Consider the following 25,698-nt stretch of genomic DNA (forward strand, 5'->3'; position numbering starts at 1 on the left):
AAATGAAGCCCGGGAAATTCAAATCCCGAGCTTCATTTGCAAGTGCGGTATGCCTACATTACCCCGCTAGTTCAAACTAGCGGGGTAGTGTAGACATACCCGGGAAGGGTCAGGGAGGTTTGGGGGGCTTGTCCTTGCGACATGGCTCTGACTTGCCTTACCGCAAAGAGCTGCGCAGTCAGGGTTCTGTCTGGAGCTGGCTTGCTGCCAGAATGCTGATCCAGGGTGCCTGTGCCTTTTAAAGATGGCTACATGCAGGAGCAATAGAGTTGAAAGCTGTGGCAGGAGTGTCCACCAGGGCTTCTTCCTGGAGGCCTTTACTGTTGACATAAATTCTCCCCTGAGTCCACACTTACCTTCTGTTGACAGAACTCTGTCAACAAAGGCATTATTCCTTGTAGAATGAGGTTTACCAGCGTCGACAAAACTGCCGAGTTCTTTCGACGTTATGTTGACAGAACTCAGCAGCAGTGTAGATGCAGGTACAGTTTTGTCAACAAAAGTCCATTTTTGTCGACAAAACCCTGTAGTCTAGACACACCCCAGGAGAGCAAAGTGAAGTATATTTTCAGAACAGCAAGATGAGGAGACATAGCCTATCACTGAAGGTACAAGACTAGGAAACAAGTGTTCTGAGTTTAATGTCTGACTAAGTTAAAGCTCTCTGAGATGCTTGAATGGAAGACTCCATAGATTTGCAAGGTACAAATAGTGTTCATACCTGACACTGTGTCTCTAAAATCCAAGAAAAACCCCCCTGTGAATTCTAGACATTGGGACAAACAAATAAAACCCATCACTCCAGCACAAGAACTTTATTCCATGGAAACAACCACTGTGAAGAAAGTAACATGACGTGGGGCAAAAAGCTACTCTGTCCTTTCGCATTAACTACACATTTTTGTTCTGTTCAGGTGGGATCATGAACTAAAGTCAATACAAAGTCTGAAAACAGACTATCTACAGTGGTTGCTACAACACATTACAAGGACCGTCCAAGTAAGAAATCACATCCAGAAGTATTTGCATATGTATGTTATGTCGTCAAGAGATATGAGTGGCTTACAAAATGGAAGAACTTTCCATTATGGTTCACGCTGTTTGATTCTGTGTGCCAGGCCAGTGGCACCAAAGGCCTGAATCAATGTTGGAGCAGGTGTCCATCTTTCTAGACTTTTCACATTGTTCATCTCTGTCTCCAATTCTTCCTGTTTCTCCTTCATGTTGAAAGGTATGCTGAGGACAGGAGAAATGCAAATGAGTTAATGAACTGCAAAGTGCACTCGTTACAGCAGAGCGGCTTTCCTGATTTGGTCTTCGGCCAAACCAAATTGGACTGAGTGGAACATTACAGCATCAGCATATATTTAAATATTAAAGCAACTTTTGTGGGAAACATTCAGGGGAAGGGTTCCTTTTGCCATCTTACAGGGTGGTTAGTGTATAGAAAGAGCAGTGTTAATGATATTATGAAAGACAAACTAGACCAGATGCAGAGAAGGGGTACTAGTATGATCAGGGAAATAGGCTATTTTGTGAGTAGGGGGTTATGTAAATCATGGCAAAACCCTACATTTGTTATGGGTTGGTCACAACATAAATACCAAATTTTGTGGCTATGTGACCCATCTGTGAGATTTGCTGTTCGCGTTGTGAATAACTCAGGACAATTGCAAGTTTCTCCACAGCATTTGTCATGACCCAAAAGGGGGTGGCAGACCTATTATAGGGGGTTGCAGTATTGTCACTCTTTCTTCTGTGCTTCCATCAGAGCTGATTGGCGAGAGAGTGGTGGTTGTTGGCCAGGCAGCCAGCTCAGAAGACAGTGCCACTTCCATCGGTGGTGCAAAATAAGGGTGGCAATAACATGCCATGCCACCCTTACTTCTGTGCTGCTGCTGGCAGTAGCAATGCTTGATGCTGGGCAGTAGGAGAGCAGTGGCTGCTGGTTAGGTGCCCAACTCAGTGTCACTACCAGTAGCAGCAGAGAAGAAAAGATGGCATAGTACAGCATTGCCACCCTTCTACACTGACGCTCCTGGTGTCACTTCCTTCAGATGGGTGCCCACCCAGCAGCCACTGCTCTGTGCTCGGCCTTCAGAGCAGGGCACCCAGCCAGCAGCCATCACTGTCCATGCTGCCTTCATATTTCACAGGGGAGACCAGATTTCATGGTCCATGATGTGATTGTCATAGCCACAAATGAAGTAGACCCATCCTTGTAAAAGGAGACTGAAAGAGTTTGATTTGTTTAGCCGAGGCAAATGAAGATTGAGAGACGTTTTGATGGCTCTATCAATACAGCAAAGGTATAAACAACAATTCGAGAGAAGAGCAATTTAAGCCCATGAACAAATGGAGGGCGGGGGCAGGGGCGGGGAGGTAAACAAGCTATGAAAAAATTAGTATGGAAATGAGACATTTTCTAACAACAAGAATTAAGTTCTGAAAGAGGCTTTCAACTGGAGTAGCAGGTAGCAAACATCCTAATTAGTTTGATTATGGAGTTGGATAAATTCATTAACGTGATGATCTGACAGGACGCCCTAGGACATAGGTCCTATGTTTGGTTTCTACAACCAAGTGAGCGATTATCTGCTGAAAACTACATACTATGTTAGATATTGAATAGAAAAATCCAGCTTTGTAAGTGTTCAATTATTATTTATTGGATAAGACTTTTCATCCCTAAATATCCTAAATCAGGTCAGACACTGACAAAAGCCATGGGCCCAATCTGCAGCTAGAGTAAAATGGCAAAGTTCCATTGATTTCATCTGATAATTCTACTGATTCATTTTCCAGAGCAAAATTTAGCTTGCAGCAGAAACCCAGCATAAAAATGTTCATTCAAAAGTGTAAAGTTTGGCAAAGCTATAAGTAACTGAGAATAGGTTCTCATAATAGCAAAATGTCTTAACAGTAGACCACCTAATATCAGATCCTGAAATATTAGTGCTGGATATCTGGAAGAACATCGGCTAAAACAATTTCTAGTAAGTGATGAAGGGGAATTTCTTAGAGATGCTGTTTACTTGACAGCATCCATGATATTCAGGGCCAGATGACCAGCTGTTGTGAATTAACATAGATCAACCGGGAATCTGTATTGTTTTTCATCAGATGAGCATTTGGCCTGCAAAGACTAGACATTTCTAAAATTATGTCATTGTGGCTTTGAAAGATCCTTCGAGATATGCAGCATTAAACACTGTCGATGCACTAGTGATAGATATAATTAGCAATGAGTTCCCAAGAGCAAACGCTTCAAATAAACATTAGATTTAACTGTGATTTGTTCTTTAAACTACTTTTTTATCTACATATTTTAATATGTAATCTGATTTATTTTAAATACATTTAGCATTTAGAAAAGATTCTGGCATGACAAGCTTGGAGAGTAAGGATCTCTATTTCCTCATAATCAGATTGAGTACGTCTAGACTACATGGCTCCACCGACGGAGCCATGTAAAGTAGTTTACTAGGCATAGTCAATGAAGCAGGGATTTAAATAATCCCCGCTTCATTAAAATAAAAATGGCCACCACGCCGTGCCAACAGTCAGCTAATCTGGCACAGCGTGGCAGTCTAGACGCGGCACAGTCGACAACGGAAGCCTTTGTCGACCGCTCTGGTAAACCTCGTTTCACATGGCATACCGGAGCAGTCGACAAAGGCTTCCCTTGTCGACCATGCTGCGTCTAGACTGCCGCGCTGTGCTGGATCAGCTGATTGTCGGCACAGCGCGGTGGCCATTTTTATTTTAATGAAGCGGGGATTATGCCCCGCTTATGCAAATCCCGGACTTCATTTGCAAGTGCGGTATGCCTATATTACCCAGCTAGTTCGAACTAGCGGGGTAGTGTAGACATACCCATGGAGAGTTATGGGAGTCCAAGTGTTTGCAGGATCATGGCCTAAGGCTTGTTACCATATAGCAGCTTTGAAGACCAACTGAACAGACAGGAGAAGGAGGAGGGTATTGATTGGCACCAGCCACCCCTCTACCTAGATACTGAGCTATGTAACCACACTGAACCTCCATCCACTCCCAGTGTAGCTAAGTAATATAGTCCCGCTCTGCTCTCGTAAGCATTCCCATTCGAATGTCCATGGATGCTGGAGCCGGGCCTAAGGTCCTATGGCAATGCTGGCAGGTGTCCAGTTTTCAACAATCAGGTCTGGAAGGAGTCCTGTCAGAAGTACTGCCCAGACACCAAAGGTCTGGCTGCCACTTGCAGGGGTACTGGAATAGGGGTGTTGCTGCCTGCAAACACCACTGCCAGCCTGCCCCTGTGGCTTGCAAGCATGACCTCTGGGATGTGGAGACCAGGAAGACTCAGGGGTGAGAGCAGAGTTCAGGGAACACTAACGTCATCAACTCTTGCCAACCCCTTCTCAGGAAAGCCCAGCTCCTATCTGCCTCTGATGGGCAGGCAGGCTCTGCATCCACTCTCAGCCCAGCTCTACCAGGGAGTGGGAAGCGAGTGGCCAGTCAAAGGGATCAAGCAATGAGAGTCGAGACTGTGTGACGGGTTATAAGAAATTGGAAAGTTGGCAACCTATGGGCCTGACTCTTCTCCTTTACACCAGATTAAAGTGGTATAAGTAAGAAGTGACTCGGGGCATGTGGAACAAATTATCCGCTCAGGTACTGCAGCCTGTATCCAAAGCACCTTAACAGAAATGAATGTCGTTATTTTTTATTTTCACTGCACTGGTATAACTGAGTGCAGAGTTTAGTCCTTTCCATCTTAAATAGTGGCCTCTTTCCTTTAGTCTCTGCAGCATCTCATTTACTTGTGTGAATGAAGCTGTAATTCTGAATTTTTTTATGTAAAGTGTTACCTGAAAAACACAAACCTATGTTTTAATGTAAGTTTCAGGTCAGTCCTTCATACACATAAACTGTTCTATGGAGTCAGTTTCACTGCTAGGGGCTCTAGTCACCACAGGAGGGAGATAAAGCTACACTATTCATTCATGTCCCTGCTTTCCTGCCACAGCCGTCAATGGAAGAGATACAAAAAGTAGTTTCTGTGTAATTCTTTCTACCCTCTTTCTGCTGCTATTCCACTCTGCACTCTCTAAGGCCTGGTCTACACTAGACCAGGCAGGTCACCTTGAGGTACGCCATCCAGCTATGCAAAATGTGTAGCTGGATAGGGCTTACCTGCAGCCAAGATGCCGAGGCATCTACACTGCAGGAGGCCGATGGGAGCACACGCGCCTGTTGGCTTCCCTTACTCTTCACATGAGGAGTACAGAACACCAGTGGGGCTGCCCTCGGTATTCCATTTGGGGGGTCTACACTAGACCTGCTAAATTGAACACATGAAGATTGACCTCCAAAGGATCGATCTTCTCTGTAGCGTAGACATGCCCTAATGACATGTCTACAGGAAGATTTGGGGGCAACTGAGCCTCATACAAACCTGACCTGGATTGGTAGACTAGTTCTTGCACTTTGATCTAGTTCTCTTTGAACTGGGGATAGATCAAAGACCATTCACAAACTGTTAATGTACAACAGCAGGGCCCACAGGGACAGTTAACTTGTGTCAAGCTAGTGCTTGTAGCTAGTAAATTCAAACTCCATTTTGTAATAAACTAATTGTTCACATTGGCAAGCCCTTTGGTGAATGTAGATAGTGCTGTAACACACTATTGGAGATACGCAGAGCTGGTAGCCACCATGTTACCTCTCTTCCTCAGCAAGTGTGAGTTTTGATGGCAATTAGACTTTGCCACATCAGCTTGTCTTCCTGACTGGTAAACTCCTCAAGGCTCTCCTGGCCCAAAGCTCACCTAGCAGGAAGGCAGGTAACAAACAGAGAACTCCAGCCTCTCAGCTTCTCAGAGATGTTTCTCTGCAATGTACAGCTCCATTCTTACTACAGAAGATACTAAGTTTGCTGCTCTCTTAATGAGTCAGTACATCACCGCTTCTTAATTTAACAGGGGTAGATACACCCCTCCCTTCAACAGAGCCCTAGATTGGTTTAGTGATGACACGCTAATACAAACTGAGAGGGGGCGCTCCCGTTGATGCCCGTAGTCCTGCTTCTCAGAGGAATAAGGGAAGTTGAAGGGAGACTGTGGTCCCTTTGTCTTCCCGCAGTGTGGACGGTGCCAAAATTTGACTTAAGATACTTTGACTTAAGTTACGCAATTAAAATAGCTGAAGTTGCTTATTTTAATTTGAACTTATCCCATTGCATAGACCAGGGGTCAGTGTTCCTTTTGTCCCCAAATGGATTTTTTTTTTTTTTATACATCAGGAAGGCCTCCTGGGCATTGAAGTCTCCTGTTTGCTCCAAGGTGCGGGAGCCATGTTAATTCTCTGTTTCCTGAGATCAATGGTTTAGTTCAACAGCTTTGCTTACTGCTGATATGTAAACTGAGGTAAATGCACACTCCTTTGCTTAGGACAGACCATATCATTGCAACCTAGGCTAGTCTGTCCTACCTTAAACATGTTCTAGTAACATCACGTAAGGTTAAAATGTGCCTTTCACAATGACATGAATAATCTGCATGCTGTTAGCTTTCATACAATACTTCACAGGTCATATTTTATACATGCAGTAGTGTGTCGGGTGTTAATACAGAGTTGTCTAAGGTCACAGAAGTTAATATATTTTAAACTGGCCAATGGAAGCATCTAAGCAAACAGAATCCAGCAAATTAAACAAAGAGATAAACATTCATTGCACATTACTTCATACCCTCATGTGGGAGGAAGGGGTTGACTTGTAATTAAAGCATCAGCCTGGGCCTTGGCAGTTCCAGGTTTAGTCCCTGGCTCTGCCACAGACTTCCTGTGAGACCTTGGGAAAGTCACTCAAACTACTGCCTCTGGCACATGAGGGTAGCAGTATTTCCTTGTCTATTTTGCCCTGGTCTCCAAAGAATTTTTGTACTGGTGTAACTGCTTCAGTTAAAGGTTTTTAACTAAAAAGTGACTAGCCACAAACCCTAGAGTGGACACTTTTGCCTCTCTAAAAGTGCCTTATCAGCATATCTTATTCCTCTTCCCATGGGAATAGCTATAATTCATAAGCACATTTATACTGGCATAACTGTGTCTACATTACATGGAGGTTATATTGCGTTCACTTTGGTATAGTTAAAGTGATACAATATTCTGTATAGATAAGATCGTAGATTGTAAACCCTTCCGGGATTACCTCTTACTATGAGTTTGTACAGAACAATGTCACCCTGGTCTTGGCTAGGTCTGAAGGTGCTACACTAAAATAAATACAAAACCCTGACTGAGAAGCAGATTGTCAGTGTGACAGGCATCATGATAACCCCCTATTAAAACTCCTTCTGTCAAATGCTTGAGTAAAGAGATGTGTTTTATGCACACAGCCCTAGCTGAGATCAAAGCACAATCACGGTAGGTGCTGTGCAAACATCTACTAAGTCCAATAGAAAATTCTGGACTTGGAAAGATCTAGCACAGCTCTGGATCTTGGAAAGAGTTCCAGAACCCAAACTAGAATTATTAGCAAAATACAGGACTATGTAGCACTTTAAAGACTAACAAGATGGTTTATTAGATGATGAGCTTTCGTGGGCCAGTCTGGCCCACGAAAGCTCATCATCTAATAAACCATCTTGTTAGTCTTTAAAGTGCTACATAGTCCTGTATTTTGCTTCAGCTACACCAGACTAACACGGCTACATTTCTATTACTATTCTCGAATTATTACTATGAATTAACGAAATGTGGTATATTGTGTATAAATCTAAGGGCTTATATACATAGGAGCACTCAGGAAAATTGATCCAAATGTACTTCAGATGTGAATTTAAAATAGTTTAGTTAAATTCCCTGTATGGATGCTCTTATTCAAAATTAAAGTGGCTTTAGCTAAATCAAAGAAAGGCCACATTACTTCTGAATGAGTGCATCCACACAAGAGTTTAATGCAGTTTAACTAATAAGAACATAGAACATACGAATGACTATACTGGGTCAGACCTACTCCAGTATCCTGTCTTCTGACAGTGGTCAATGCCAGGTGCTCCAGAGGGAATGAACACAACAGGCAATCATCAAATGATCCATCCCCTCTCACCCACTTCAAGCTCTGATGAACAGAGACTAGGGACACCATCCCTGCCCATGTTGGCTAATAGCTATTGATGGACTTTTCTCCATAAATTTATCTAATTCTTTTTTTAACCCTGTTAAGAACTGACCTTCATAACGTCCTCTGGCAGGGAGTTCCACAGATTGGCTGTGCGGTGTATGAAGAAATACTTCCTTTTGTTCCACTTTAAAGTTTAATTCCAATTCATTTTCCTAAGTGTTCCAATGCAGCCATGCCTTTGATATGTTATTGTGACAGTCAGAGCGCAATAACAGTTTTAAATTATAACCAGGCATAAACTGGACAAGGCTGCTATTATCCATGGCCTATTACTCAGTCTGCTAAGGGGTACAATATATCAAGGACCCAAAATGAGAGACATAGCAGTAAGGGCAATTCCGCTGTATTCTTGGTCAGTGAAAAAAATAAATCCAGTTGAGTTACAAAACTTATCTTCCATTCCAAATGTGTTTCATTAAAAAGAGACACTGTAGCAATATTATCCTAATTTATTTTATTATAGTTGGCAGCAAAAGTCCAGTAGCTATATATCAGAAAGGATGTCAATATTGAGAGGCTTGTAAATAGCTGAACCTTCTCTTATGGAACAATTTTAGAGTATAAGGGCCTGCCCGTGATATCAGTAGAAAGAATTCTATTGACTCAAGTAGGTATAGAATCAGGGCCCAGCAACATGAGATCCTCATATAGATTTGTTGAACTAACATGAAAAATTCAGTAGGTGAAGAATTCTATCTCTTTGTTAAACAGTTCTGTATAAAGAGTCACATTATTGGCTACGTTCTCTGGGGTTTGGAGTGCATACTTCAAGAACACCATTAATTTTTATAGAACCATGTTGTTTGTATGCTTATTAAGATCAAACTGGACTTTTCCAGATAGGAGATGAAGGACCTCATTCTCCTTACTTTACACCAATTAAATCCACTGATTCTGATTTGAGTTTCCTTTCCCGTGATTTCTACTAATGTAAGTATACTCTGAATTAGTCGCACATAGTTCAGCTTTTCCCTGTTCTGAAAACACTTACCAAGGAGTCTCTGACAAGTGCCGGAGAGGAATAAATGTATCTGCTTTCCTTTTGTATGTAGCACTGCAAAAGAAAATAGAAATGTAAAACTGCCATGGCTTCTTGTTGAGGCAAGTCAGTAGGACCAGGTCTACACTAAAGGGGAAAATCGACTTAAGATACACAACTCCAGCTACATTAATTATGTAGCTGGAGTCGACATATCTTAAATCATGTTTTCTCGCCATCCACACAGTGGGAGGCCAATGGGAGCAAACACTCCTATCAGCTTCCATTACTCCTTGTAAGGAGAAGGACTACCAGCACCAACAGTAACCTGCTAATTTGAGCCCCAGAAGATTGACTGCAGAAGCATTGATCTTCTGCATAGTGTGGATGTGGTCTAGCTGACTTGCTTTCAATAAAATGTATTTATTGGTATTTCAAGAAATACAACAAGGCTATGTCTAGACTGCAGGCTTCTTTCGAAAGAGGCTCTTTCGAAAGCATCTTTTGAAAGAGCCTCTTTCAAAAGATCGCGTCTAGACTGCAGGCGGATCTTTCGAAAGAGAAATCCGCTTTTTCGAAAGAGAGCACCCAGCGAGTCTGGATGCTCTCTTTCGAAGATGGCCTCTTTACATTGAAGAACGCCTTCTTTCGAAAGAGGAACTTTCGAAAGAAGGCGTTCTTCCTCGTGAAACGAGGTTTACCGCCATCGAAAGAAAAGCCGCGTTCTTTCGAAATAATTTCGAAAGAACGCGGCTTGAGTCTGGACGCAGGGGAAGTTTTTTCGGGAAAAGACTACTTTTCCCGAAAAAACCCCTGAGTCTGGACACGGCCCAAGAGTCCTGCAAATTTGTAGATATCTGCTTTATAGCCACAAATGTGGATGTGGAGATCCACAACTCATTTTTGCACATACCGATGTGGATGCAGAGGCAAAATTTTGTATCCATGCAGAGCTCTAAATACAATGCATTCCAGATGTATTCTCTTTTATAGAATTTTGTGAGCAGCTTCAGATCACATGTCAATAGAGAAATCTATTGCCATTTCTTTTTTAGATGGCATACTCCATAGTACTACCCAGACATTTTACCTAAGTACTTTTCACTATACAATTCACTGTTGATCTACCTACTGGAAGCTCTATTCTAGTATTTCACTCAAATTCGGAAAACTGCTTAAGTATGGACATTATTTTAAACACCTGAGAAGTCCTATTGATGTCACTGGGCTTATTCAGGTACTTGATCTCATGCAGGTGCTTAATTACCTTGTGGACGTGGGTTCTAAGTCTCCATTACAATCATCCTTACCCTTCTTTTATCAGCAAACAACCACACTCCTTCTCTTCAGAAGTGCCTTCCCCTGTCACTTTCAAAATAGCCCCACTTCTGTATAAAACACAACCTAATATGAACTTTCCTTATCATTATCTACAGCCAACACCCTTTCCTCAGCAAAATTCCCAACTCCCTTTGCTCAGCAAAATTTTAACACAGGACATCTTCTCTGACTTTTTTCCAGCACATCCTCCTGGATAGTGCTCAGTTTGGCTTTCACAGGTATAAATCTGTTTCCCTCCAGATGGCTAGTTCTCCTCTTCTTGCTTGGGACCAGGGCTCAAAATTCATCCAGAATGGCCCAGAACAAAGCCTCAGTCGATATTGTCCTATTAACTCCTGGCACATCCCTTCAGGCAGAAGCTCCAATCCCCAAAACAGCCTGTGAGGCAGAAGCCCCAAAGACCAGCACACATCTATGGGGATGAAGCCCTAAGCTCAACACATTCTGTGGGGCTAAAGCCCTGTGACCACCACCCCGCAGCTGAGGGGGGAATGTTTAGAGCTCCAGGAAATAGTATATGAGAATCTATGACCCTACTCAGTCTCAAAGTGCCAACAGTTTTCTCTCTGTATCTCTAACCCTCGTCTTGCCAACGGTAGCCATCTGTAAAACCTTGCCACTATTGAAATGGATACAGTTCTGTATGAGTAACTGCAGATGTATCTTAACTTCCTTATGGATAGGGCCCTACCAAATTCATGTCCATGAAAAGTACTTCAGAGCCCATGAAATTTGGTGGTCTTTTGTGTGCTTTACCCTCTACCGGTGTTTCTCAACCAGTGGTACGAGTACCCTTGGGGTACTCGAGAGAAATCTGCGGGGTACATCAACACAACTGAAATTTGGAGAAAACTGAATTTGTGTTTTAAGTTTTACAGCGTTTTATTATTTTTTCACTTTTTACACCCAAAAATTTCACCACCCATCCGGCTACAATTAAGTTGTTTAAACAAATGTGCTGCCACAGTAGAAAAAAATGTGTGTGTCTGAAAACTGTAGGTACTGGGGGTACTGATAATTATTTTAAAGGGGTACTTTATTTAAAAAAAAGGTTGAGAAACACTGCCCTATACTGTACAGTTTTCGTGGGGGGAGACCATGTTTCTCAAATTGGGGATCCTGACCCAAGAAGGAGTTGCAAGGGGGTCACAGGGTTATTTTAGGGGAGGGAGGTTGTAATATGCCACCCTTATGTCTGCACTGCCTTCAGAACTGGGGGGCTACAGAGTGGGGGCTGAAGGCAGCACCCTGATTGCATCAGCACAGAACAGAGGTGTCAATACCTTACCATGCCACCTGTGAGTGACATGCTTCTCTTTTAGTATGACTCCCTTACATGAATATATCTCCCTTACATATTTTTTCCACTTCTTTGGTCCCATCTGTCTGTACTTTTGTGTCCAGTTTGTAGCTGATAGACTGGCCTGGAAATTTCACAATAGCAACAGCATACAACAAGATGAAGTATTTTTTTCTCAGAAAAGGTGCTTATTAGAAGGAACGCAAAAGAGCGAGCTGTGCTTTCTGTGAATGGCTTTTCAAAAGTGTACCTGTATCTCTAAAAGATGCACTGTTAATCCACCTGTCACCACAGCATTTTGGAAAGAATGAGTCATCAGTCTGCATTGCAACTTCATTCAGACTAGTTTGCATTTCATTTTGGAAAGCTGCCATCTGATATGTGTTATTCCATTTCATCAGCCACATTTGCACATACATGGACCACAGAGTTGTCCTGCTGGACAGTGCATCTGTTTGCATACTCACAGGAACCGAATGATGTAAGGAACTGCATGAACAAAAAAAAAGGGGCATGCTGCTTTTGTGCTAGAAGTATTGGGCCTGGCTCTCATGTCACTCCATCTATTCCAGTGAAGCTCCTCCTGGTTTTCCCTGATTTGAGAGAATTTAAATACCCAGACATGGCAGGTGATTTTGGATGCCCTAGTTGAGACACCTGAAAGAATCATGATGTTCAGAAACGGTAGAGCATCCATCTCCTGAAAATCAGGCCCCTTTAGGGTGTCCCTTGGCCCTTGTTCTTCATTTTCCACCACTATATATACTCATTGATGCCTATGAGTTTAATTAAATAATCCCAGATGGCAGTTCTAGACTCAGGAATGGTGCATGATAAATAAATGTTATCAAATAAGAGGTAACATGCAGCTTACTAACTTACCACCCAAAGTTCACCACAGGCCTCGTTGATCCAAATTTGTGGAAGTTTCTGCTTTGTTCTGGACAGCTGTAGCTGTTGTCACCCGGGGTCACCAGAGCAATTCCATTTCTCTGATCAATTTCTATCTCCATTACAACAAACAGAATGATAACAGAATAAGGAATTCCTTCTCTAATAGAAAAGGTATGGGAACTAAATTACATTGACTTAATAGCTTGTGTCTTTTATTTTTTATTTATACAAAAAAAATCTCCCACTGACTTAATTTGCTGGGATCCATAATTGATTTTTTTCCTCTAAATTAACCTGAAGAGAGTGATGGTCCTTAATAGTTTTGCAACATAATTTTCTACCACTCTTCTGCTGTTCTCTTCCCAAAGATACAAAAGGCCCATCTCTAATTTAGATCATAATTCTGATTTATTATGAAGTATATAATAGTAATAGTAATTATAAATTAATACCTGGCTTATGTAAAGCAGTGTTTATCCCCAAGTCTAAATGCACTTTACAGCAGAGGTAAGTATCATCAACCCCATTTTACAGATGGGGTAACTGAAGCGACTTGTCTAAGATCACCCACCAGAGCAGGGGTAGAATCAGAAACAGAACCAAGCTCTCCTGAGTCTACATCTAATGCTCTGTCACTAGGCAACACTATCTCCTCTATAGTCAAAGGGAGCAGCAAATGTTTCTTGAGGCTGCCCAGATTAGTCTGTGTATGTCTCAGCACCATGGCCAAGGATGCTGGATGAGGCAGGAACAGGGTATGTCTACACGAGGAAATACTTATGAAATAAGTAAAATCAAAATAATAACTCCCAACATAACAATTTTGAAATAAGCATTATTCCCCGAGGAAAGCAGGAGAACCGATTTTGAAATAATGGGCTTGGTAGTGTGGGCACTTCGCTTATTATTTCGAAATTGAGGAGGGGGTATTTTGAAATAGCTTCCTAATGTAGACCAGAGCTGTGAAAGATGCTGGACTGAAGCCCAAACCATAAACAGTGGAAATGTCACCTTGTTTGGTGCTTTGGTGTTTCTCAGTCCTACTGTAGAGGAACCCCTTCCACAAGTGTGAGTATACTTCAGTTTCCTTCACCATTGAATTTTGGAAAGAGGTGCTCTGTATCTTTTTTACATAATGATTATGGAAGTTGCACCATCATGGCTACACAATATCTTCTACTCTATGGACTTCCTTCACCAGAGACCACGGCCTGTCTCTTAATCATGGTAATGCTCCACAAATTGTTTCATGAAGGAAGGCAGGACATGCAGTGACTAGAGCAGCAGATTGGTGATCTGATTAACCACTGGGTTCCTCCAATTTTATGCCAGCATCGCTCCATTGATTTCAATAAGCAGGGGAGCCGAAAGCCTCTGTGGCCCCTCCAGGCAAGGTGTGGGAGGCCCAGGTCTGCACCCAGGAAGGGGTGGAGCTCTGGGCAGAAAGAGAGGAGCAAGGCAGCCAGCTGCCAGCCCTCAGTGACACCCGGACTACTGCGCGCTCTCCCCCACATCAGCCCTCAGAGCAACCAGGAACATGTAGCATGGCACCCCCGTCTGCCCAGGTGGTCCTAAGAGCTGCCCGGAGCACTCCAAACAGTGCTCCGGTGGTGATTTAAAGGGCCCAGGGCTGTGGACGCCACTGCTGCCACAGTAGCAATCCAGGAGATCCCGGGTCCTTTGAATCACCCGGCCTCCGATCAATCCCCCCCTTTACCCTGCCCCTGTCTTCGGGCCTGTCAATAGGCACCACTGTGTGTGGAGTTGCACCAGTATTAAACTGGAGCCATGCTGTGGTGAATTGAGCCATTTTATTCTATTCCTGACTGTGCCACTGACCAGCTGATGTATCGAGATCCTCGGCCGTGGAAAATCATCATAGCGCTAGTGACTTCAGTGCATTTATGCTGCTTTACCCTGGCCAAGGAACTGGCCCATAAGCTTACCGTGCTTCCATTGGCCATCTAATAATGTTTGTCTATGTCATAGGTATATTGTGGCAGTTAATTCATGTCTATAAAGTGTTCTGAGATTCACAGACCAATGGTGTTTTACTAAGTATTACTATTCTTACAGCAAATTGCTCAGAGTTGTAGCCGGAGAGACCTCCCTGTTATGATGGCAGAACAAAAATCAGATTAGTGGCAACTTAGATCTTTCTTTGTTCTTCTGAGGACCAATCTTGGTGTCCGTAGTCAAACAATCACTGACCTCAATGGGAGCTTTACTTCCATAGGGTATGTCTACACTACCCCGCTAGTTCGAACTAGCGGGGTAATGTAGGCATACCGCACTTGCAAATGAAGCCCGGGATTTGAATTTCCCGGGCTTCATTAGCATAAGCCAGGCACCACCATTTTTAAATCCCGGCTGGTTCGAACCCCATGCCGCACGGCTACACGCGGCACAAACTAGGTAGTTCGAACTAGGCTTCCTAGTTCGAACTACCTTTACTCCTCATTCCACGAGGAGTCATGGTAGTTTGAACTAGGAAGACTAGTTCGAACTACCTAGTTCGTGCCGCGTGTAGCCACGCGGCCCGGGGTTCGAACCAGCCGGGATTTAAAAATGGCGGCGCCCGGCTTATGCAAATGAAGCCCGGGAAATTAAAATCCTGGGCTTCATTTTCAAGTGCAGTATGCCTACATTACCCTCCTAGTTCGAACTAGGAGGGTAGTGTAGACATACCCATAATGAATAAAGAGCTCTGGAAATGTCCCATAGCTCCTCAGTGTCTTCCAAACAAAGCCTATCTGTGACTCTAAAGGGTATTTCCAGAGATGAAGACAGCATAAAATCCTGGAGCACGTTCTCTAGCCAACCCACCTGTTGATGTGACAACCAGCAATTATGTCTGAGCATCCTGTTTCTAATCTGCCCATGTCTTAACAGGTGTGTTGTGAGCAAAGCATGAGAAGTCATTCTTCCACTGTACTATGTGCTGGTTAGGCCTCAGTTGGAGTATTGTGTCCAGTTCTGGGCACCACATTTCAAGAAAGATGTGGAGAAACAGGAGAGGGTCCAGAGAAGAGCAACAAAAATGATTAAAGGTCTAGAGAGCATGACCTATGAAGGAAGGCTGAAAGAATTGGGTTTGTTTAGTTTGGAAAAGAGAAGATTGAGGGGGGACATGCTAGCAGTTTTCAGGTATCTAAAAGAGTGCCATAAGGAGAAGGGAGAAAACTTGTTCATCTTGGCCTCTGAGGATAGAACAAGAAGCAATGGGCTTAAACTGCAGCAAGGGAGGTTTAGGATGGACATTAGGAAAGACTTCCTAGCTGTCAGGGTAGTCAAACACTGGAATAAATTGCCCAGGGAGCTTGAGGAATCCCCATCTCTGGAGGTATTTAAGAGTAGTTAGATTAATGTCTATCAGGGATGGTCTAGACAGTATTTGGTCCTGCCATGAGGGCAGGGGACTGGACTTGATGACCTCTCAAGGTCCCTTTCTGTCCTAGTATTCTATGATTAAACAGATTCATTGCAAAGGCTGGAACTAAATTAAACATACAGTTTCAACTGCATGTTTGTTCTATCTTGTTGCATTAGTACCCTTACTGATAACAGAATTCATAATGGTACATCTATATTGTCAAGTATACTACTACTACATATATAAGCTTAATTGTCCATGTTAAATGATATTGTCATGTCTAATTATATACAATATACAGCATCAGTAAGTCATGATTTGAAGAATTAAGTCACTTGGATATTTAACACTTCTCAGGGCTGACTATGAAACTTCCAGATGGGCTGAAGTCAAAATATCTTTCTGTAAATGTGTATATCACTCACTTTTAACAAATAGCAATGCATTTCTAAATCTTTAGCTACTGCTGATTTTAATGAAATAGATGAAGAAGGTAAAATTCCTATATACTGCATAAATTGCTCTGAACTGGGAGAAGGGAGTTAATTCTCAAAAACGGTGCAGTACATATCAGTCCAGACAATACATTGGTGTTCTTGTTCTCTCACTCTGTGTGTGTATGTGTGAGGGAATTGAATATGAGAAAAGGGAAGGCAGAGGATATTACCTTGATTTGTAAAATACAGGCAGTCCCCGGGTTACGTACAAGATAGGGACTGTAGGTTTGTTCTTAAGTTGAATTTGTTTGTAAGTCGGAACTGGTACATATTTTGGGGGGGGACGGGGAGCTGGAGTTAGGTGGAAAAGACCCTGATTCTCATACAACTTCCTTATTCTAAGAAAAACACATAAGGCTACGTCTACATTAGCCCCTTTTCCAAAAGGGGCATGCTAATTTTACAGGTTGTAATAGGGAAATCCACGGGTGATTTAAATATCCCCCGCGGCATTTAAATAAAAATGTCCGCCGCTTTTCTCCGGCTTTTAGAAAAGCCGGAAAAGAGCGTCTACACTGGCCCCGATCCTCCGGAAAAAAGCCCTTTTCCGGAGGATCTCTTATTCCTACTTCAAAGGGGGCATGCTAATCTCTTATTCCTACTTCAAAGGGGGCATTCCTACTTCAAAGTAGGAATAAGAGATCCTCCGGAAAAGGGCTTTTTTCCGGAGGATCGGGGCCAGTGTAGACGCTCTTTTCCGGCTTTTCTAAAAGCCGGAAAAAAGCGGCGGGCATTTTTATTTAAATGCCGCGGGGGATATTTAAATCACCCGTGGATTTCCCTATTACGACCTGTAAAATTAGCATGCCCCTTTCGGAAAAGGGGCCAATGTAGACGTAGCCATACTGTTTTGATATGAAGGTTTTTTTGGTTTATACTTTAATTAAAAATTGATCATAAGTTTCAGTGTTTCATGCTATATCCAAATCTTCCTTTTGGGGTACCTGAAAGATCCCAGTTATTCATTTAATAGTCAGAATCTTTGTTTTCTACAACTAAAAAAAGTTTATTCAATGCATATTACTGTTCCAAATAGAATTTGCTACAGATGGTTCAGTGAAATGGGTATTAAGTGTAATCAATAGTCATTGGAGAGCACAGTGAAATATTGATACAATCAAAGCTGTTGTTGTATTCTGCTGAGCAGAAAATGGAAATCCCTTCCTGTGAAGTGTGTGTGTGAATTTATCCACAGGATTAATTTTAAAGAAAAATTCTGTGTTGGGAACAGGAGTTTAGCCACAGGTGGGTCCTCATTGTCCACTCACCCACTTTGCAACCAGACCCATCCCCTCGGGGCTTACCCTGCTCCGCTCCAGCTAGGGGGTGGGGTTGGGGCTTATCTCCTCTTCCCTTCTGTCCTGCTCCTCCCCATTCTTGCCCACCCACACCACTGGGTAATTTTTCAGCTTCACCTCTGCCAGGCTGGAAGGGACTTGTTAATTTCACGTGACGCTAACAAGATACTTGCAGCTCTAGTGCTGAAAAGGGAAAGAGCTGTTGCTCCCAAGGTGGGGACTATAACACAATGGGTCTCACTGCCTGCTGCTCCTGCTGTTCCCTAGGAAATTAATTTTTCCGCTCTGGAATGCCCCCTTTTGGCTGGTGTCTTGTTCCCCCCAGCAGAGCCGCGTCCTCCGCGGCGAGAAAAGCCGCTCCGCGTCTCCCTGGTCTGCTGGGCGGGGAGAGGCGCTAGCTCCGCGTCTCCCTGGTCTGCTGGGAGGAAGCGCCCCCCGTGCCGCCAGAGGCGACAACAGTGGGGGAGGCACCCCGCACTAGCTGCGCCCTCCCCCCCCCCCCCACGTTTGTAACTAGGGATCCGACATAAGTCGCATTGATGTAACCCGGGGACTGCCTGTATGACACAAGATTTTCAAAAATGACACATAATTTTAGGTACCCACATTTGTGAGTGCCCAACCTGAATCATCTTGAGACTGTTTTTAGTTCAGAACATTCTCTTCATCTGCCCTTTGCAAATAAGTATTCACTTTTGAAAATTTTAACTTGGATATCTGTGGCTTTCCATAGGTAAAAGTAAACGGGTGCACCCCAGTGCGCAGATCCACCAAGAGCTGACTAAGCTACCGCAAAAACCAGCAGAGAGCTATCTAAAGATCTGGCAGAGACCGGGGCTGCGATAGGACAGTACCTATAAGACATTTAAGTTACTTTCAGCCCTGTAAATTGCACCCCTACTCATGTTTAGATAGGCATTGGCCAGGGCTGCAAAGACTCCAAATACAGGTTGCATATCATCTATAAACTGGCAATATCCATGGTCCAGCAGGAACACTGATGTTCCATGATCAGAGTCCCAGTGTGCTGTGGGGAGTGGTGGGGGGCAGGAGCCTGGTGCTATGCAGGGGGTCAACATGCAGCTCAGCTGTGATGCAGGGAGAGGGGCTGAGAAGACCAGCACACAGCTCAGCTGGGCTGTGGGGAATCCAGGAGCTAACAAGTGGCTCATTTGAGCTGGCGGTGGATGGGGAGGGAAGTGGGCAGGAGCCAGGAAGTCTAGCACGTGGGTTAGCTAGGCTGCTGAGAGAAGCCAGGAATCCTGTAGGGGGTGAGGTAGGGCAAGAGGTGGGGCCAACAGCAGAGGGCAAATTTCCTGGTCTGGCAAAATTCCTCATCCAGGACCAGTCAGGTCCTGAGAGTGCCGGACTAGGCAGGTCCAAACTGTACTCACAATCATAGCTGCTAAGCACCTCTGAAAGATTTCTAAATGCTGGTCTGTGTGAACATCACATTTTGGGTACGTCTAGACTACAGGCTTTTGTCAACAGAGGCTTTGTCGATAGATACTGTCGACAAAGCCTCTGTCAAAAAAGAGTGTCTAGACTACAACCAGTTCTGTCAAAAAAAGCAAGCCGCTTTTTCAACAGAGAGTCTAGACACTCTCTTTTGAAAAAGCACAGTGTGGATGCAATAGCACCTTTTGTCGACAGAACTCTGTCGACAAAAGGCGTTATTCCTTGTAGAATGAGGTTTACTGCCATCGACAAAACTGCCGTGACAGTAAGTCGACAGAACTTGGCGGTAGTGTAGACGCAGGTATAGTTTTGTCATTAACAAAACCCTGTAGTCTAGACACACCTTTAATGTTCTGTGAAACAGATATTGGCTGGTCTATCTGAAGCCTGCAGTTTTATATAGCACTGGTTACTCATAATTTCTCTCATCGGTCCAACCTTGGTAATGATGCTCATGTATGTTCCCAGCCATACACTTATCACATCCCAAAAAACCAACTTAGGTTGTGAATTGCACCTGAGATTTTGAAGCTTCTAATGCAATGAATAAATGCTGTCCCCAAAGTCTTTTAGAATATTCTAGAGTTAGCAATTGTTTTAGAAACTGTACCATGTCTTTTTCTTCCCAAACACATTTCTAACATCCTTTCTGATGCACAGGTTTTGTTTCGGAGAAAGATACCATCAAAGAAGCATCGTTTGCCAATATGATATGTGTGAAGACCAAACCGTGGATAAAAAGTCCATTCTGAGTCTGGGTCCCTCTTCTTTTCTGGAAGAAATGTGAAACACACAGGGAACAGCGGTGAATTCACACTTTAAAAGTCCACCTTAAACATTGCTTATTTCTTGAGTAATATTTTTAGAGATTCCCTTTAATAATATGAACATCCACAGTTGCAGTAGTTAGCTCACACTGATCTCTCTGTATATCTTTGTCTACACACAAAGGCTTAGTTTACACTGCAGGGTTTTTGTGCAAGAAGCCTTTTGCAGAAGAGTTCTTGTGCAAAAACTTCTTATGCAAAAGAGCGTCCACACCTCAAAGCGCATTGCAAAAGCAATGTGTTTTTGTGCAAGAGAGCATCCACACTGCATGGACACTCCTGCGCAAGAAAGCTCTGATGGCCATTCACAGAATGGCCATCAGACCACCTGTGCTTTTTCTGACAGGGGATTCCTGCACTAAACTCCTTCTGGAGCGTCCACACCTGCCTTTTTGCGCAAGAGCTGTAGCGCAAAAATGAGTTATTCCTCATGGGGAGACAAATAACTCTATCAGCAAAAGCCCTCTGTTCTGCCGATTTACTTGCACACAAACATGCTAGAAGTGTGGATGCTTCACCATTTTTTGCACAAAAAACTTGTAGTGTAGACATAGCCGAAGGGTGTTACAAGGAGGAGAGAGAAAATTGTTCTCCTTGATCTCTGATGATAGGACAAGAAGCAAGGGGCTTAAATTGCAGCAAAGGAGATTTAGGTTGGACTTTAGGAATAACTTCCTGTCAGGGTGGTTAAACACTGGAATAAACTGCCTATGGAGATTTTGGAATCTCCATCACTGGAGATATTTAAGAGCAGGTTGGATAGACAGCTATCAGGGATGATCTGGATGGTGTTTGGTCCTGCTGTGAGGGCAGGGGACTGGACTTGATGACCTCTTGAGTTCCCTTCCAGTTCTAGTGTTCTATGGTTCTGTGTCTATTCTGACCAACCACCATATATCATCCCAGAAGGCATTTGTCTAAATTGCTCTTTAAAATCTCCAATGAAGGAGATGCCACAGTACTTAAACACCCTGACAGTTAGGTAGTTTTTCTTACTCTATGTCTACACTGCCATTTTTTTGCAGCAGAAGATATACAAATCGTGCTCTCATTTGCATATCTTCTGCTGATCCTTTTTGCACAAGAGATTTTTGTGATAGAAAGCCCCGTGTAGACAGGGCCATTTGTCGGGAAAAACAAAACCTGTTTTGCAAGATCCTGTAAACCTCATTTTTTTGAGGAATAAGGGAGTGTAGATGAAGTCTTATTGTCCAACCTAAATCTCCCTTGCTTCAATTTAAACCCATCGCATTTTGTCCTAACATTGGTGTCACGGGGTACGCCCCTGGCGTGGGATGCGCCCCCCTCTTAAGGACCCGTTGCCCGCTCTATTAGGGTGAATACAACCCTAAAGGTCAGCGGCCTAAGGGTTACTAGATGGGGCAGTGAGTCACACTCAGCAGTTGTGTGGGTTCCATGGACACAATACTCCAGTTGAGGCCTAATAAGAGTGGTGCGGAGGCAGTCAAAGGACAGAGTGGTATGACTGAAGCAATGAATTAGGAAGATGATGTTGACTAAGTTGTACAAGGTTGCAGTACTTATATCCAAAAAAGGAGGTTGCAGCAGTCAAGACATGGCATGATGAACATGTGGACAGTGCTTTGGAAGTTTAGACAGAAGAAAAAAACTGAATTGTTTAAGGAAAATGTGACATGATTTGCATATAGCCTGAAATCTAGAGAAAGCAATGTCACAAATGACACCCAGGTTCCAGGCCTGAGTGCCTGGAAAGATGATGGTATTGCTAGGGACAAAGAAACAGAGTTTAAATGGGAAAAAAAACGGTGTGAGATCAGTAGTAGGTTCTATCTGTGTGTGAAACAACATCTGAACTATGTTGCAAATAAATTAGCTCTTCTTGTTATCCTTTACTCAAGTGTGGGAGGCTGCTGAAATCTGATCTTACCAGGAGGCATAATAAATTGTTGGGTTTCAGGTGATGGTTTGATTGCAGGTAGTGGACCATCAGTGTGCTGAGAGGAAGGTGAAAGGGAAAGCCTGGACTTCAGTTCATGCTCATGGCTAATAAAAAAATAAAAGAGACGAGAGAACAGTTATTTCCTGGTAATCACTGAGCTGCAGAAATTATGATTAAGCATCTGCCAATACTTCACATACTTAGAACAAGAAGTCTCTGTAGAATGGGTAGAAGGTCGGCTGAGACGGTCTTGACTTGTGCTGTCAAGGGATGTGTGCTGATGCTCATTAAGTCTGTTGCATTTCATTGTATGGCTCCTGACCTCAGGAAGGTAGACAGGCTCACTGACTTGGGACCCTGTAATACATATCTGATCTCTAACAACGACTTTTAGAGAGACTGCTACAGTTCCGAAACTCATTTCCTGCTTGGTAGTAGAGTGTGCATAGTAAAATGGCCTGATGTTCCTCTGTCTTTGTCAATGGGGCTACAGCAGAGTAAAACTACAGTAAATGAGAGGAGAATCAGACCTACAGTCTTTAAGTTTTTCCTAACATTTTTATCTATTGATTTCTAGCAGACCCTGGAAGCTTTTGCTGTTCACATGCACCAAAATACCTTCTATCACCTCAAGTATATATCTGCAGCCTGGAGTACTTTCTTTCCTCAAGATTGGCAGGCTCTTTCATCCTCTAAAGTCTTTCTGAACAGAACCTGTAAGTACAACTGGATTTATAGCTTCTAGACTGTCAGCTGATGGGTCTGGTTTCTAAAAAGTTTATCCTGTGTAATTGCCTGGATTGGAAAAAATCATGAGTTTACCCAGGACAAGGGAACCAAATCCCTTTTCAAACATTGAAACATCCTGCCAACAACTTAGTGACACCCCCACATAGAAAGATGCCTTTTCTGGTATCTGACATTTTTATTTTCACAGTCCTCTTTTGCAGACCTCTTAGACATAGTCTGTGGACCACGGGTTAAAAACCACAGGTTCAGATTCCATCAGTTCTTTCACTCTTAATTATGAGCTGCTCAGAGGAAGGACCATGTGTGCTTTGTACAGCATCCGGCCCAATGGGGTTTAAGAGCTTTGGATGTTACCACCAATAGAAATAAATACAATAATAATCCTGAAGCTACACTACCGCAATGTGATTATGCCCCACAGGTTGAATACAAACACTACTTTTGCCTTACTCCCCCAAACCTTATCATCCTCACCACCTTGTGATGCAGAATTGCCCTCTGGTTTTTCCATGCTACTTCCCTCGCTTGCGATAAGTTCTGCTTTATTCTTGGAGGGCATGGTGTTTCATCACATCTCTGTGACACCCAGCTCGCTCTGGGGTCTTCAGCTCTCCAGAGACCAATGTGCAGGAGGAGTGAGGGGTCATGATTCAGGGATAATTATGCCAGCTGGAACAGCTTATTGTGTTGTCTCTTGGGTGTCAAGGAAACGGGAGATACCAAACTCACTGAATAAGGGGGTGATCGCATGAGTCTGCTCCCTCATGTCTACTCCACACCCAGTTTCTTGTGGAATCTCATGGGGCTGGTGGATTTGCAGGCTCAGAGACAAAGCCTGTTCACATTGCCTAAATCCTGGTCCCAGAAAGAGGCTGGGGTCCACATGATGAGCTAGGTGGCTTGTAACATAAAATAACATAAGAATGGCCATATTGGATTAGACCAAAGGTCCATCCAGCCCAGTATCCTGCCTTCCGACAGTGGCCAGATGCCCCAGAGGGAGTGAACTGAACAGGTAATCATCAAGTGATCCCTCTCCTGTCATCCATTTTCAGCCTCTGACAAACAAAGACTAGTGAGGGACACCATTCCTACCCATCCTGGCAAATAGATTCATGGAGGTTAGGTCCATCAATGGCTATCTAGCTCTTTTTGGAGCCCTGTTGAAGTTCTAGTCTTCACAATATCCTCTGGCATGTGTGAAGGTTTACTGTGCAGTGCATGAAGAAAAGCGTCCTTTTGTTTTAAACCTGCTGCCTATTCATTTCATTTGGGGACCCCTAGTTCTTATATTATGGGAACAAATAAATAAGTTTTCCTTATCCACTTTCTCTATACCTGTCATGATTTTATAGACCTCTACCATATGCCCCCTTAGTCTCCTCTTGTCTATGCTGAAAAGTCTCAGTCTTTTTAGTCTCTCTTCATATGGCACCTGTTCCAAACCCCTGATGATTTTGGTTGCCCTTTTCTGAACCTTTTCCAATGCCAAGGTATCTTTTTTCAGATGAGGCAACCACATCTGTACACAGTATTCAAGATGTGAGCCTACCATGGATTTATACAGGGGCAATAATATATTCTCTATCTTATTCTCTATCTGTTTTTTAATGATTCCTAACGTTGTTTGCTTTTTTTGACTGCTGCTGCACAATGAGTGGATATTTTGAGATAACTATCTATCCACAATGACTCCAAGATCTCTCTCCTGAGTGGTTATAGATAAATTAGTCCCCATCATTTTGTATTGTATAGCTGGGATTGTTTTTTCCAATGTGCATTACTTTGCATTTATCAACATTACATTTCATTTGCCATTTTGTTGTCCAATCACCTAGTTTTGTAAGATCCTTTTGAAGCTCTTTAAGGTCTTAACTATCTTGAGCAGTTTAGTATCATCTGCAAATTTTGCCACCTCACTATTTAACCCTTTCTCCAGATAATTTATAACAACTTTGAATCAGATTGGTCCCAGTACAGACCATTGGGTGACACCACTAGTTACCACTCTCCATTGTGAAAACTGATAATTTATTCCTACCTTATGTTTCCTGTCTTTTAACCAGTTATCAATCCATGACAGGACTTTCCTTATTATCCCATGACAATTTACTTTACTTAAGAAGAGCCTTTGGTGAGGGACCTTGTCAAACGCTTTCTGGAAATCTAAGTACACTATATCCACTGAATCCCCCTTGTCCACATGCTTGTTCACCTCCTCACCAGTAGATTAGTAAGGCATGATTTCCCTTTACAGAAACCATGTTGACTTTTCCCCCAACAAATTATGTTAATCTATGTGTCTGACAATTCTATTATTTACTATAGCTTCAACTAATTTGCCCAGTACTCATGTTAGACTTCCCAGTCTGCAATTGCCAGCATCACCTCTAGAGCCCTTTTTAAATATTGTTGTCACATAAGCTATCTTCCAGTCTTTAGGTACAGAAGATGATTTAAAAGATAGGTTACAAACCACCGTTAATAGTTCCTCAATTTCACATTTGAGTTCTTTCAGAACTCTTGGGTGAATGCCATCTGGTCCCAGTGACTTGTTACTGTTAAGTTTACTAATTTGTTCCAAAACCTCCTCTAATAACACCTCAGTCTGGGACAATTCCTCAAATTTGTCACCTAAAAAGAATGTCACAGGTTTGGGAATCTCCCTAACATCATCAACCATGAAGACTGAAGCAAAGAATGTATTTAATTTCTCTGCAATGAGCTTATTGTCTTTGAGTGCTCCTTTAGCATCTCAATTATGCAGTGGCACCAATGGTTGTTTAGCAGGCTTCCTGCTTCTGCTGTACTTAAAAAACATTTTGCTATTACTTTTGGAGTTTTTGGCTAGCTGTTGTTTGGACTCCTTTTTGGTTTTCCTTATTCTATTCTT

The 25,698-nt window shown here is 43.0% G+C and overlaps 1 protein-coding gene across 2 annotated transcripts; it reads right to left on the bottom strand.

The window, feature by feature from the left end:
- Nucleotides 1-800: 800 nt before the first annotated feature.
- SPATS1 (spermatogenesis associated serine rich 1) lies at nt 801-23,475 on the bottom strand. Of its 2 annotated transcripts, none has more exons than XM_006118543.5 (7): nt 23,280-23,475; nt 22,256-22,412; nt 22,044-22,159; nt 19,918-20,079; nt 12,670-12,790; nt 9,159-9,221; nt 801-1,236 (listed from the first exon to the last, which is right to left on the bottom strand). In XM_006118543.5, the coding sequence occupies exons 1-7, from the start codon at nt 23,362-23,364 to the stop codon at nt 1,086-1,088; spliced, it is 855 nt and encodes a 284-aa protein (XP_006118605.3). In that variant the 5' UTR covers nt 23,365-23,475; the 3' UTR covers nt 801-1,085. The 2 variants fall into 2 exon arrangements, with proteins under 2 accessions (XP_006118605.3, XP_025038139.1); XM_025182354.3 differs by having other exon boundaries at nt 23,283-23,473.
- Nucleotides 23,476-25,698: the final 2,223 nt, after the last annotated feature.

This window comes from Pelodiscus sinensis, chromosome 3 (genome assembly GCF_052426305.1).
Source record: "Pelodiscus sinensis isolate ZL-2025 chromosome 3, ASM5242630v1, whole genome shotgun sequence".
NCBI lineage: Eukaryota > Metazoa > Chordata > Testudines > Trionychidae > Pelodiscus > Pelodiscus sinensis.